Source organism: Strongylocentrotus purpuratus, unplaced genomic scaffold (genome assembly GCF_000002235.5).
Source record: "Strongylocentrotus purpuratus isolate Spur 01 unplaced genomic scaffold, Spur_5.0 spur5_scaffold_16, whole genome shotgun sequence".
NCBI lineage: Eukaryota > Metazoa > Echinodermata > Echinoidea > Camarodonta > Strongylocentrotidae > Strongylocentrotus > Strongylocentrotus purpuratus.
In genome coordinates this window covers 9,071,658-9,085,807 of record NW_022145601.1, presented here as the reverse complement: position 1 = coordinate 9,085,807, position 14,150 = coordinate 9,071,658, and the positions used below count along the sequence as shown (strand labels likewise).

General features: G+C 37.5%; 1 protein-coding gene across 1 annotated transcript in view; it reads left to right on the top strand.

Moving 5' to 3' along the window:
* Window positions 1-1,149: 1,149 nt before the first annotated feature.
* Window positions 1,150-14,150, top strand: part of LOC100893689 — an 18,945-nt gene continuing 5,944 nt past the window's right edge. The window contains exons 1-5 of the mRNA XM_030986732.1: window positions 1,150-1,298; window positions 9,910-9,983; window positions 11,693-11,776; window positions 12,702-12,834; window positions 13,972-14,094. Coding sequence (XP_030842592.1) covers window positions 1,151-1,298; window positions 9,910-9,983; window positions 11,693-11,776; window positions 12,702-12,834; window positions 13,972-14,094 — 562 coding nt within the window. The 5' untranslated portion in view covers window position 1,150. The remainder of the gene's footprint in view (window positions 1,299-9,909; window positions 9,984-11,692; window positions 11,777-12,701; window positions 12,835-13,971; window positions 14,095-14,150) is intronic.

The following is a 14,150-nucleotide window of genomic DNA, read 5'->3' as shown; positions in this document are numbered from 1 at the left end:
AAAGTTTGGCTTGCCCTTTTAAATATTAAAAGGCCACTGTAAAACCTGAACATTTCAAATTCATAAAAGTGTTAGCCAATTTCTCGAGCTGTCCAGATTCACGAACATTTTAATTGACATAAAAATGAATCAAAGCAGAAGTTTCTAGCTGGGAAAATCGCTGACTTTGGCAAATCAAGAAAGTTTCTATCATCCCAATAATTTTGAAATCTGGTAATAATAAAAGATACATATTAATAGAATTGAATGCAATTTAATGCAACCTAATATTCAGATGTAAACTAGTAGCAGCTCCTAAATTGTGTTTGCAAGATTGTAATATTGAGCACCTTGAGCACCTTACATGGTGGATATTCTGCACTATAAAAAAATATATTTATTGTTGTTGTTGATAATAATAACGAATGTTACACAAAAGGGCCTCTAGACCCCTAGACAACTATTAGAAAATAATTATTCTTTTACCATTTGGACCTTGACACTCTGTAGCTGTTAATGGCCATCTTGTGGGGACTTCAGCAGTTGCTCTTACTTTTCGTTTACTTCGACATCCCGACCCTTGAAACAACAGAAGAAGATGGCTGAAGCAGACGGAAGCCTCGGCTCCACAGGCAGGAGGGGGAGCAGTGCAGGGATTATGCTGCCCCTTCTAACGGCAGTGTGCGCAGCGGGAACACTATTATCAACACAGACGGAAGACGACGATGTCAACGAAAAGCTGCTGAATGGTAACGGGACTATGGCCGTCAGTCGCTATGAGGAGGCAATGGGCCAGACAATGGGTAGAGCAGATGCCATAGGTAGGTGAAGTGTGTTGTCAGGCCACCATACCCCAGTAGACGACTATAACAGCCCATGAGATGAGGCAAATATTTCAGGCTCTTGGTTCTTCAAAGAAGTTGTCAGGAGTCTACTGCTTTTCCATCTCTTGGGATTTCTCTCTCTCTCTTGAACCCTCAGATGAACATTTTCCGGATTCATCCTTATTTCCAGATTTTCACCTTATTTTCCAGATTTTCCCCAATTTTCTTACTCAAAAAGGGCAATCTTGTTAGATTGCCATTCCCCCCCCCCCCTGAATCCTTTTTTTTTAGTGCTCACTATCACCCCTGGGTTATATAATAAGTTATCATAATAATATTACCTATCCATGTTGATATCACGTGGAGGAGGAGGGGGGTCTGGGGAGTACATGTCGGCCCTTCCCCAGGATGAGGCCTACATGCAGCACAATGGGGGCATCGTGACGGGAGAGGAAGGGGATGAAAAACCGCCCGGTTTCTGCTGGTCACTCAATGGTGAGTTTGTTTGTTGCAATGATATGATGTTTTCGCTTGTGATATTGTAAACACTGTCCCTAACTTTGTATAAGTACAGTAGTGCTATATGTGGAGCAAGATTGTATTCTAATTGAAACTGCAACATAGAAGGTCATAATTTTTTTGTAGCTGGTCAGTTTGAAGCACCATGTATTACAGAATTATTCTGACCAGCAAAAATATAACTAGATTCCAGAAGTTATAACAAATTATTGCAGAACATCATGTATACTGAAAAAAACATAAACTATGATACAGAACTGTATGTGGGACTAAGGTTAAAATTAAATTTAGGCCTATTGGATTGTATACTGCAGGTATTTAGTTATAGACAATATAAAGCCTGTTGAGTGAACCATTTTTAAGTTGCTTGCAAATTAAATATTAGTTCACAGAGAAGCATAAAAGCTCAGAATTGTGGAGGTTGAGGTTTTCTAAGAGTAAAACAATTCAAATTGTTGCATATCAGCTGGCTTCCTTCCTCACAATGATATAGGGAATATAAGTCAACAAGTACAGATAGACTACTTAGCCGAGTTTGCCCTCTGAGAGGCTGGCAGACTTAAAGCCCCACTGCACTACTTACAGCTACTTGCGCCCTTTATATAGCAAACAGTGCCTAATCAGTGACTGTTGGTCCCCCATGATCCCCTTTTCCTTATGTTAATTGAGAGCTGATTTGATGAGATAACCATCTGTCTGTGACCTTGCAGGCAGCTCTAATCCCCCTGACCAAACTAGTTCAGACATGTTTTAATAGAGTAAATAATGTACAGAAATAAGCTCAAATATAACAAATTTCTCAGCAAAATGGGATTTGACAACGATGCAAGACGAAAGGCTTGTTTAGCTATGGTGCATTAAATGGCTGAAAAAAAAGCCATTACATATTTTTCAATGTGTAAATGAATGGCAACTATAGGAAAAAAAGAATTAGTACGTATTCACTGAGCTGTATGTTATAAGATACAGAAATTTGAAGCAGAACAATAAGAACAATACCATCATTAACAAACACTCTGTGGTTTCCTAATGAGCCTTATTAACCCGTTCAACTCGGGAACCGAGATTTCTCGGGTCCCGAGGTACGTACTCACAAACGGGAACCGAGATTTCTCGGGTCCGAGCAAGGGCTTCTTTTATTGCAGAAAAGTACATATATTCACCTTCTAAATACAATATAAACTACCTGTATACAAACCTTGAACCTTTGGCTACATGCATCTCATTTTTTACCGACTGTAGATGCGTAATTTTTGTTTTATTACAAGTTTAGCATGAGAATGCACGAGTCCTCTTTCAGGATATTCGTATAGAACACATGCAAGTCAGTTTACGTTATTTTCATAGATTTTCGGATTCGCTGCTGCTAGCTAGCTGGGTCTACTATGCCTAGGACTGTGTAAGCCGGACATAATGATTTTGCAAGCAGCGAATTCCACACTCGCTCTGGATACCTTTGTACTCGGCACGCGCGGATACACCGTTCAATGCATGAGCCTTGGCCTTATATGGTCATTGACGCCTATTCATGGTAACGGGCCGATTATTGAAAAGCTTATAGTATATTACAGTCTCGTTCGACCTAGCGCTCTCAGTTCAGTTTACTCATGCGTACGTATACAGGGTACCGGGCCGACCTATTATTGGAGAGATTAGCTAGTCTTGATATAGTCCATCCCTTTGTTTCGTTTCAAGGTTGTCGGCTATTATTTACTTATCGTGCTATAAAGTGTCGGAGTTTTACTATTTAGTTCAGCTTTTTGATTTTCATGATAGTTGGTTGCACAAATTAGTTCTCAATTATTTGCTTATAACTGCTCTTTATCTATGTAAGATAGTTTCTCAAAATGTCTCGTCATCGGAGAAAGCCTATTTTTAGCGTTGAAGATGCTCGAGAAGCGATCCTTGACTCGGACTCAGAAAATGAATATGATACAAATGGACTTATCAAGCGAAGAAGAGTATTCATCGGACGTAGAAAATGAAGAATATGAAACAACGACATTCGATGATATTTCCATAAGTTATCTATAAAGCCTGTCGTCTCAAAAGTTTTGACTCCACAGCTATCTTTTACGTCATTGTATTTACATGACAATACGCTTTTCATGTTATCAACTTGACCAATTTAGCGAATCATTCATGTATGGACCTCCTCTTTTATGAAAGGCTTATCCAGGCTCCCTCAGCTGCCCCACGCTAAGGGGGAACAAAAGAATGTAAAGAAGTAACTACTCTGGAAGATTGCCGTTTTGAAAGAAGAGGATGTAGGCGTAAATAGGTCAATTTACATTACAATACAAACAACCACTCTAATGCTATGGTCACATTAGCAAAAAGTTGCCTGCTCGGCGGCCGAGCGGCGAGTTTTTTAACCAATTCTGCCGGCGGCTGCCCGGCCACCGAGCGGCGGCCGCCCAGGCACCGCTCGTTTTTAGGGCATCGCCCGGTCGCCGCTGAAGTTTTAGCGCGGAGTTAAAATTTGGCCGGCGCCTGCTCACTTTTCACTCGCCGCCCAAAATACGCCCTGTGCCTGGGCGGTCGCCGCCCGGGCACCGACCTAATCGCTTGGCGATGCCTAATTCCATCAGCGACCGAGCAGGCTACTGATCGGTCGGTCGCTGCTCTGATTTGTGACCATAGCTTAACTTATACACCTTTACGAGGGCATGTAACAGTTTTAGAGCAGGTTGAAGTACAATATCTTGATCAACCTGAAGCCGGTCTTGGCTTGAGCGGGCATATGAAATGTTCAAATGTTATGTTCTGAAAAACGACCCCTTACTCTTCCTCTCTCTCCCTACGGAATATTACTCTTGTCCTGAGCAACTCCGGCGGTAAAGCCACGAATATGAGACTTTTCCCGGGCAAAGATGCTACCATTGTTGAAAAAAATGCAAGGCAACATAAAACAAGTTTTCTGGCAATGAAGAAAAGCGAGTGCGAGATGAAGAAAATAATTGTTATTATTATTATTACTATTTTATTACAATATTGTAAGCATCATCTACATCATCATCATCATCATTATCATTATCATGTATGCATGTACATGCCATCTACAGAACTGATCATGAAACGAGGATTATCTAAGTTTTATTGACACGATAGGTTGAACAAGGACACAGATGGAGACGAAGACAAATAAAGTGAATTATCACGTTGTTTGCACTTCTTTCTTTATTGTTCCGTAATATAATGAATTACTATATTTTCAATATCATTTATTTTCGAATAAATAAAAGACTACCAATACTACTGCGATTAACTCCTTATTAGCCGCACCCTTTCGAAAAACAAAAACAAACACAACAACGCGATACGGAAATAAAATACACTGAAGCACAATTCCAATTTCACGAAATTCCTGACGTATTCAGAGAGGGAAGGGGGAGGATAGAGACAGGCAGACAGAGACAGACAGAGAAAGATAGATAAATAGATAGAAAGAGAGAGAGAGAGAGAGATGATTGTGATGAATTATGATTTTGTTCTAATCTCTGTCATTTATTTATCTCTTTCCGTTACATACAAAACAAATAAAATATGCGTACAATGATATTTAATGATATTTGTCTCTCCGGTCACCCCCCCCCCCCCCAACTCTGATTTTTTTTTTGTCTTCTTTATTTTGTCTCCTTTTTGTTTGATTATATCTTTTTGCTAAAGTATAATGTCCGACGTATAACATCAAGGATATGTTATAATAATTAATCTCAAGGAAGGGATGATGTCGGCATACATGCAAATGGCGGAATAGACAACATTATGAAGATGAAGATGGAAAACGACATAGACAGAGAGACAGACGGACAGGGAGAGAGGGAGAGAGAGAGGGGGCGGGGGGAGATAGAAAGTTGGACGTAGTCTGTACTGTATTTATTACTATGATATTTTTCTCACCGACCCCCCCCCCCCCCCCCCCCCCCCCCCTCAAGCTCACATTTTTTCTGTCCATTTTTTTGTTTTGTTTTGTTTATATCTTTGGGCTAAAGTATAATATCCGACGTATAATAGTACCGTCAATATAGCATAATAAACAATTTTTGTATCAATCAGTTTGATGCAACAGGGATTTACAATCAAAAGTTTTACTTGGTATAATTGTTGTTCGGTAATGTTCTTCTCATTTCGACATTATCAGCCGCTCGTTCTCTATTTCGTTTCCTATAATAAATATAAGATATAATGTGTACATCATCAGGGATAATTACGTTATAATAATTAATCTCAAGGAAGAGATGCTGCCGGCGTACAGGCAAATGGAGGAATAGAAAAAATTATAAAAAAGATGAAGATGAAAAACGACATTGCCAGATAGACAGAAAGACAGAGAGAGAGAGGGGGAAGAGAGAGAGAGAACGAGGGAGAGAGAGAGAGAGAGAGAGAGAAAGGGGAGGGGAAAGCTAGGGGCGGGAGAGATAGAAAGTTGGACGTAGTCCGTACTGTATTTATTTATATAATACTTGTCTCTCTGATCACCCCCCCCCCCAGCTCCGATTTTTTTTTTTACCCTTTAGTTTGCCCTTTTTTTCCTTCATCATATAGATATCTTTTCACTGAAGTATAATGTCCGACGTATAATAGTATTGTAAATATAGCATTTTAAACATTTTTTTTATATCAATAAATTTGATGCAACAGAAATTTTCATTCAAAAGTTTTACTTTGGAAATATAATTATTGTTCAGTAATATTCTTCGCATTTCGACATTATCAGCCGCTCGTTCTCTATTTCGTTTCCTATAATAAATATAAGGTATAATGTGTACATTATCAGGGATAATTACGTTATAATAATTAATCTCAAGGAAGAGATGATGTCGGCATACAAGCAAACGGAGGAATAGAAAACATTTAATAAAAAAAAGATGAAGATGGAAAACGACATTGCCAGATAAACAGAGAGACATATAGAGGGAGAGAGAGAGAGAGAGAGAGGCGAAAATAGAAAGAGAAAGAGAGAACGAGCGAGAGAGAGAGAGAGAGAGAGAGAAAGGGGAGGGGGAAGGGGGCGAGAGAGATAGAAAGTTGGACGTAGTCCGTACTGTATTTATTTATAAGATATTTTGTCTCTCCGATCATCCTCCCCCCCCCCCCACCCCAGCTCCGATTTATGTCGCCTTTAGTCTGTCCTTTTTGTTATCATATAGATATCTTTTCGCTGAAGTATAATGTCCGACGTATAATAGTATAGTCAATATAGCATAATAAACAGTGTTTATATCAATTTGTTGCAACAGAGATTTTCATTCAAAAGTTTTACTTTGGAAATATAATTATTCGCATTTAGATATTATCAGCCGCTCGTTTTTCACTTCGCTCGCTATAATAAATATAAGGTATAATAAAGTGTGTACATCATCATTATTTTATAATAATCTATCTCAAAAAAGGAATGTTGCCGGCATACAAGCAAACGGCGGAACACAATTGGCAGATAGACAGAGAAAGCGACCGAGTGAGAGATAGAGGGAGAGAGAGAGACACATAAACAGAGAGAAAGAGAGAGAGAGAAACAATCATTTCTTATAATTATCTATTTGTCTGTGACATTTTATCTTTATCACATATTCTTGGCCATTCCTTTATCGTGCATGATTGTTGTCTTTGAATGAGTGTTTCAGATAGGGTAAAGTCTGGCTTTACGTCATATGATTTTTATTTATGAGAATGTCGGAACGTGATCCCATTTAAAAATTTTAAAAACAGCAACGACAACTGCAATAACAACAAGACCCTTCCCTCCCCAAAAACAACATAAAGCAGGGTTATACATGAATACAAAGTCAGTTCATTGTTGTTGTTGTTGTTGTTTGGTATTATCGGCGTTTCATTCTTTTTTTTAGAATATTTACGCCTTTCACTTTATTTTTTTTTTTCTTCTATTTGTTGGTACTATTTGTAAATTCATACTCTTCTCTTTTTTTTTGGATAATATAATCTCAGATCTGTCATCCAATTATTCAATTATACCCTTACCTTACTTCCGCTCTTTAGAGTTTATAGCCATGACAACGACCCGTACCCTCAGCAACGTTCATTGTTCCTCTTACGTAACTCAGCTGTGGGAACATGGATGGGCCAAAGACAAAGACAAAGCTCTTTTCGCACATTCTATATAGGTCCCAAATACTTGCAGACATTTCTGTGTCGGTTTTATTTGTATTTATACTTTGTCAATATATATACTTACAAACTACAATTGTCAAAATTTGGCAATATATTCATACATATTGATATTTATATGGCATAAACATGCTCAAAGCGCTTTACATTAGTAAATAAAACAAACTAATTATTTTGCTCTCCAAATGGCACATCGGTATAGTCTGTACTGTATTTATTTATTATTATTCTATTTTGTCTCTCCTTTCACCCCAACCCTCCCCCATTCTGGATTCTTCTTTAGTTTCATTTTATCATGTCTATATCTTTTCGCTATAGTATAATGTCCGACAAAATAATATTATAACCGTCAATTTAGGCTGGTAAATTATTTCATATGAATATGATGCAACAGAGATTTACATTCGAATCCTTAATTTCTTATTAATTGTGTATTTTTCTCATAAAATTGAGTATCTAAATAAAAAGAGAAAGAAGAAGAACAAAATAAGAATGAGGCGAAGAAGAAGAAGAAAAGATAACGAAGAAGAAAACCCTACGAAAGAGCTGAAAGAACTGAGAGGCTTGGAGCACAGCAGAGAACGGCCGTGCAACGTGTTCTCGACATGACAAGACCAGATTGGCAAATGATCTGCGCATGCGCTAGGTTCCCGTTAGTCGAAGCCTCTGGCCGCTTGAACGCACACGCATTGTGGCGCGCGCTGAGCGGTCTCACGGTACGGCGTGTTCGATTTTTAATCTCGTTTGTGAGGTGGCTATCAGGCTGAATAATGCCGAGCTGAACGGGTTAAAGTGGGAATTTACAATGATATATGTAGAATCTTTCAGGAAGTGATACTGCAGAACTGTCATATTTTTTCGTTTAAAGTTCATCAGCAAATTAACTGTTCGGTATTGAAGGAAGGATTTTTATGTGTGTGAAGTGGCATGGTTCCATTGTTTTGGTTCCAATGTTGAGACAATCCTACCAAAAATGCCACAGATTCACCCCTTCAAAGTTAGTAAACTTCATGTATGTTAGCAACTTTTGAAGACATTTCATAACAAAAACTTGTCGGTAGTCTAGTAGTGTCTTGTAATAGGAGGTCTACCACAGCCACAGGGGATTATATTATATCTTCTTGTGAAATAAATGTATTGAAGGACATGTCAGCATTATCTAAATGCAAATAGGGATTATCTCTGTTGCATAAGAGGCCCTGTATGTTCATGGTTGAGGGTTTCAGATTGTTTGGGCCTGAAAATAATGGTCTAAATTGAGAGTATTAAAGGGAAAGAAACTACTTCTACTCAAAGTTGATCTCAGTGGGAACTGAAAAATTTGAGAAAAGAAGTAATGGCAGCTGGAAATATATGTAAATCAGAAAATAAGTTATAAACTTTTGGAATTTGAGATCACTAATAGGTCACTTTAATAAATGGGTTCCTCACATTCTACTTACCTATTATATAAATTGAGAATCATTGATATACTACATGTATTGTATAATGATTATTTTATATGTTTGTATATGTCTATATTTTTGGTAAAATGTGGAACAAATAAACTTGAACCTTAACTTGAACTAAGAATACAAGGAACTTCCTATTGGCAACTCTGTCGTGAGGTATCATGTCATACATGGACCTACATGACTAAAATATGATATTAATGACTCTAGGTTATCAAGGGGGATAAATCACGTTACTGCATCTACAGTATTTGGCCATAGAGGGCAGCACTGCCCATGGGTATATTTGGCGAAGGCACTTTACATTCCCATGCAAAAACAATGTTTCAGGAACTGGAAAGTCTGATAGAAATTATAGTTTTGGAGCCAATAAACCACAAGTTACAGATTATGATGGTGCTTACATGTACAAAGATCTCATCAAATCATCATGGGAGTTCATGAAACCTGAACAATCGTTTATTAAATTAAGGAATTAGTTGTCACAGCTGTACTTTTTCTATGAAAGTTGAAAGAAACCTTGTCTTATCGTCTTCCTGGGTATCCTATCTGCTTATGTGCTGACCTGCGCTGTGTGGGAGGATGGTCGCCATCAACCATCGAACATCATATTTGAGATTGGGTCAATTGTTAGGGCAGTTCATAATTTTTTTTATTTATTTATTTATTTATTCGTTTTATTTACACAGGGTGACTCTCTCAGTATTAATACTGTTTTTCTGAGAGGCCCTGTACACAAAAAATGATTACAAATACATGAAATAACAAACAAAGTTAAAAGACATATACATGATTTTATATATATCAGGGTTATTTGTTTGTGTTGTTTATAGTTATTACATAACCCGATAATATACAACAACAAACATTTGACAAAGCAATATTTGTCCAGCTGATACAATATGAATTTATTGTAACCCTCTCGCTGATGTTTCGTGCTTGTACAATGAATCGTTTGATTGATTGATAATGATGCATATTTATAAATCTATGTTTTATCTCCACAGAATGCCTTACAGAGGAGATTGTAGTTCTTCTTGCCGTACAGTTTGTGTTTTACTTTAATCAGCCAGGGTTAGAGGTACGGATGATTATATTCATTATATTCCATTTTATTTCCGGGCACATTCTGTAGTCAGAGATGCCAACCAGTACAATTTAATCGTATTTAGTATGATAATAAGAGTGGAATATGATAATACGATATAACCTCTTAAAATATGATTTTTCAACAACAACAAAAAACTTTTTTTTTTTTTAAATTTTTTTTTTTTAATTTTTTTTTTTGTATACCCATAAAAACTACAGAATCGCATAGAAATATGTACAAGTAAATCCCTGCAACCCCTACAAAAACTTTGCTTTACAATTTTCTTTTAAAATTTTAATGAAAGGGCAAACATTTTACTTGACCATACGTACCAGTATCACATTTTTCTGAAATTTTACTGGGTCTGGGGCCAACCGGCCATTGGTAGTGTTGAGTTTTTCGTGAAAATCTGATTTTTCTCTCCAAAATCTGATTTTTTAAGATACTCAGTCTGTTTTTTTGTGTCAAGAGGTTGGCATCTCTGTGTAGTGCATTTAAGAGCAATCCAACCCTTGTAATAAATTCTTTTAAATGAAAGCAGAAAAAAAACAGAGAAACAGAATGGCGAAAGTGTGAAATAACAAATAAGTCTGAACAATAGTAAGAAAGTTATGAATGTTTGAAATATGAGATCACTACGGCTATATGACTCTCATATTGATAATTTTGTCCGTGGATTGTTATATAGTGACGGATACCTCTCCTGTTTGTCATGTACACACATATCACCAATTTTTTTTTTCTCCCAAGTGTATTCATCCTTGAGGCACTACTCATAATATATTATGAAGAATATATTATTACAGGCCCTCTGAAAAAAAAGTACTATCCAGAGTCTAACATTTTTTGAAAGATCAGCATTTTAGTCATTTTGTGTGTTGGAACAAATGGAAAATTGTTTGTCCCTAAATACCAGAGACATAACCGATTCAGCCAATTTGAAGAACTCTTACCTTTTATAGTAACTGCAACTTTCAAAAATGCATAATTTGTTGTGCTATTTCATTCAAACTTTCAGAAGTACAGGTGTATGCTTTTCTTTCTTTTTTCTGCTATCAAGGTTGGATTTCCCTTTAATGTTAAAAGCTACAAGTAAGCCCCAATGCACACTTTGGGATTAGACTTTGATCAGACTTTGCAATACCAATTATTTTGGATATTCAAACCAAAAGTCTTCATGATAAAAGTTCCAAATATTCACATGAATGATAACATAAAAATTCATATTTTGGGGGTAACTGTTAAAACTATAATATTTGGCGATCTCGGTCTACTCTATGCCCCTTGAATTTGTCCAGGGGTACAGTACAGTATCGGGGTCACCTTGAGCAATAGTTTGAACTGTGCCCCTCAAAGCAGTAAATATTTGTATATTTTATTTCATGAGTCTCTGTAAGAGCGCCCATGAGAACCCATCCCTCACATGCGCAGTCATATCACTTCTTTGCATGCATGGTTTTACTGAGAAGTAACTTCTCAGAGCAGTCAAAATTTATGTAAAAATTCCACTTTTTCTTTGTCCTATGGAATTGTTTCTTTCGAGAAACAAAGCTTGTTTACAGATTATTCTCATGTAATTTCTTCCTACTAGTCTCTCATGAAATAAAGATCAAACTTCAAACGGTAAGTTCTTGTTTGATCTTTCTATTATTGTTTGTAAAAATAGTTTGAATTATTTCTTTTCTTCTGTTTCTTTACAGACTGCTGTGGTGCCACTGAATGAGCATTATCTAAACTTCACTGAAATTGATAACAGTATTTTTTACTGTGTTTGTGGAGTTGAGGTGAGTCAGTCAATTTAAAGTCAGTTTTAAACGTTCCTATTTCATTGGATCAAGAAATAATACCACCCGTATGTATGTTTGTTCCCAATGAGGTTTCCCTCAGAAGTGTACATGTTCAACACTGTTTTGTCCACCCTTGATTTTTATGCCACGGCTACAAAGTAGCCGGAGGCATTATGTTTTCGGGTTGTCGGTCCGTACGTCCCGTTCTTGTGATCGCGTTATCTCAAGAACCGATCTATGGATTCCTACCAAAATTAGGTTGTGTATGTAACTTGCAGAGCCAATGAACTGAGTAGAATTGGGGGTCACAAGGTGAAAGGTCACAGGGCTCATTATGTATGCCAAAATAGCGCTTGATTGTGTTTCTCAAGAATCGGTTAATGGATTCCCGCCAAACTTGGGTCATGTATGTATCTTGCAGAACCAATGAAATGATTGGATTTTGGGGTCACAATGTTGAAGGTCATGGAGCTCATTATGTATGCAAAAATAGCTTGTGAATGCATTATCGATAAAAATGAGGGATGGATTACTATCAAACTCAGGACAAGTATGTATCTTGCAAAGCCAATGAAGTGATTACATTTAGGGTCATGATGTCAAAGATCAAAGGGTAATTCATGTTTATGAAAAATAGCTTGTAATCATGATATTCTGAGAACCTGTTAATGGATTACAAGCATACTTCAATTTTCAAAAATTGCTTCTGTTTTGGTTTGTAAAATCGCTCTATGGCAGAGCCATCATTTTTGACTGCGCCAGTCGGAGATCCATCTAGTTTTCAGCTCTTGATTTTCTTCTTGGTGGCAAGAAAGTAGCTGTTTCAATCATCAAAACAGTGTCGCTAGGGTTGTGTGGTACCAAGTTAAATCATATCTAATTTAGAAACTTAAAACTGTTTTTCTGTCCATCTTGTTTTCAGCTCCTGTTTTTCTTTGTAGTGGTGAAGGTAATGAGCAAGAGGGTTTCTGATCGGATGATCCTTCTCATAGGTCTTATCATCGAGACACTATCGCTAGGATTGCTTGCCATCTTCGTTCCTCGATTGATACCCGGTGAGAAACAAAACTAGCCCATTATAAAGGTAGAGAAAATGAATGACTCAAGAAATCACACATCTTCAAGGGGCAAAGTCATTAGAGGTGTCGTAGATGAGTGGATATGTCACTGGACTGTGGATCACAAGGTCCGCGGTTCAAGTCCCACCGCTGCACTAATGTCCTTTGGCAAGACATTGATCTACATTTGCCACTCTCCCCCCAGGTGTTAAATGGATACCCTATGGAAAGCTAATGTGCTTAGATAGATTAGCAAGTGTGCGCTTGTGAAAACAACGCCTGGCTTGAATGCTTCCCAGGGAGTGAAGAATGTGCATACATTGTGTGCGGGTAAGCCTAAGCCTGAATTCGATGACCGGGGTAATAATATATATTTCTGTAAAGCGCTTTGAGAGGGCCTTCGGTCCTGAAAAGCGCTATGTAAGAACGAGCTATTATTATTATTTTTATTATCAAAGGTCACCAAGCAATGACTTATATAGATCAGTGTTATGAATCTTAATTATTGGTAATCATATACAGATTCATGATTATTCAGATGTATGCGCATGGGCAATTGATGAGTTGGTGAATGGGAGATTCAGTAAACCACCACAGTCATGGATGAAACTTACTTGTTTTTCAATAATATAATGGCTCGACGTTTCGAACAGGTCGACTATCCATCGTCAGAATGCATATTGTGTGATGGGCTTTGATATACACATCTTTGGCAGATGCATGTGTATCCTTTGTGTTAGTAATTGACATACGCCCTCATGGTGACAATAGGTAGGATAACTCCCCAGGGAGTGGAGATGGTGCACATTGTTGTGCATGAATTAATCCAATGACCGGGGTAATAATATTGTTAAAGGGCTTAGAGACGGTGTATTATATTAAGCACCATATAAATCCAGATTATTATTATTAGTAGTAGTAGTTTCCTATAATGAAATTGGAAATACAGGGCCTGTTTCACAAAGCTTTGTTTCAATGACAATTGACAAAAGTCATTGACAAATCTGCTGATAACCAATCAGAAGCAAGGATTTCAGTAGCTTATAACAACAACTGTCATTTGTCACTGATGACAAGTTCTGTGAAATGCCCCCCTGAACTGAGTTTCTCCTTTTCTTCCTATCTCTCCACAAGGCAATGTATCTAAGAACCTGCCAATGTTCATCATATGCTGTGGCATCCAAGTATCTGGTCTAGCGTTCTTAGCCGTGTCCATCATCTCTCTTTTCTCAAAGAAGGTGCCGCAAAAAATACAGGGTATGTATGGTATCAAAAAAATTGCCTTAAAGGCTGTCTGTACTAGTTTGGCCAGG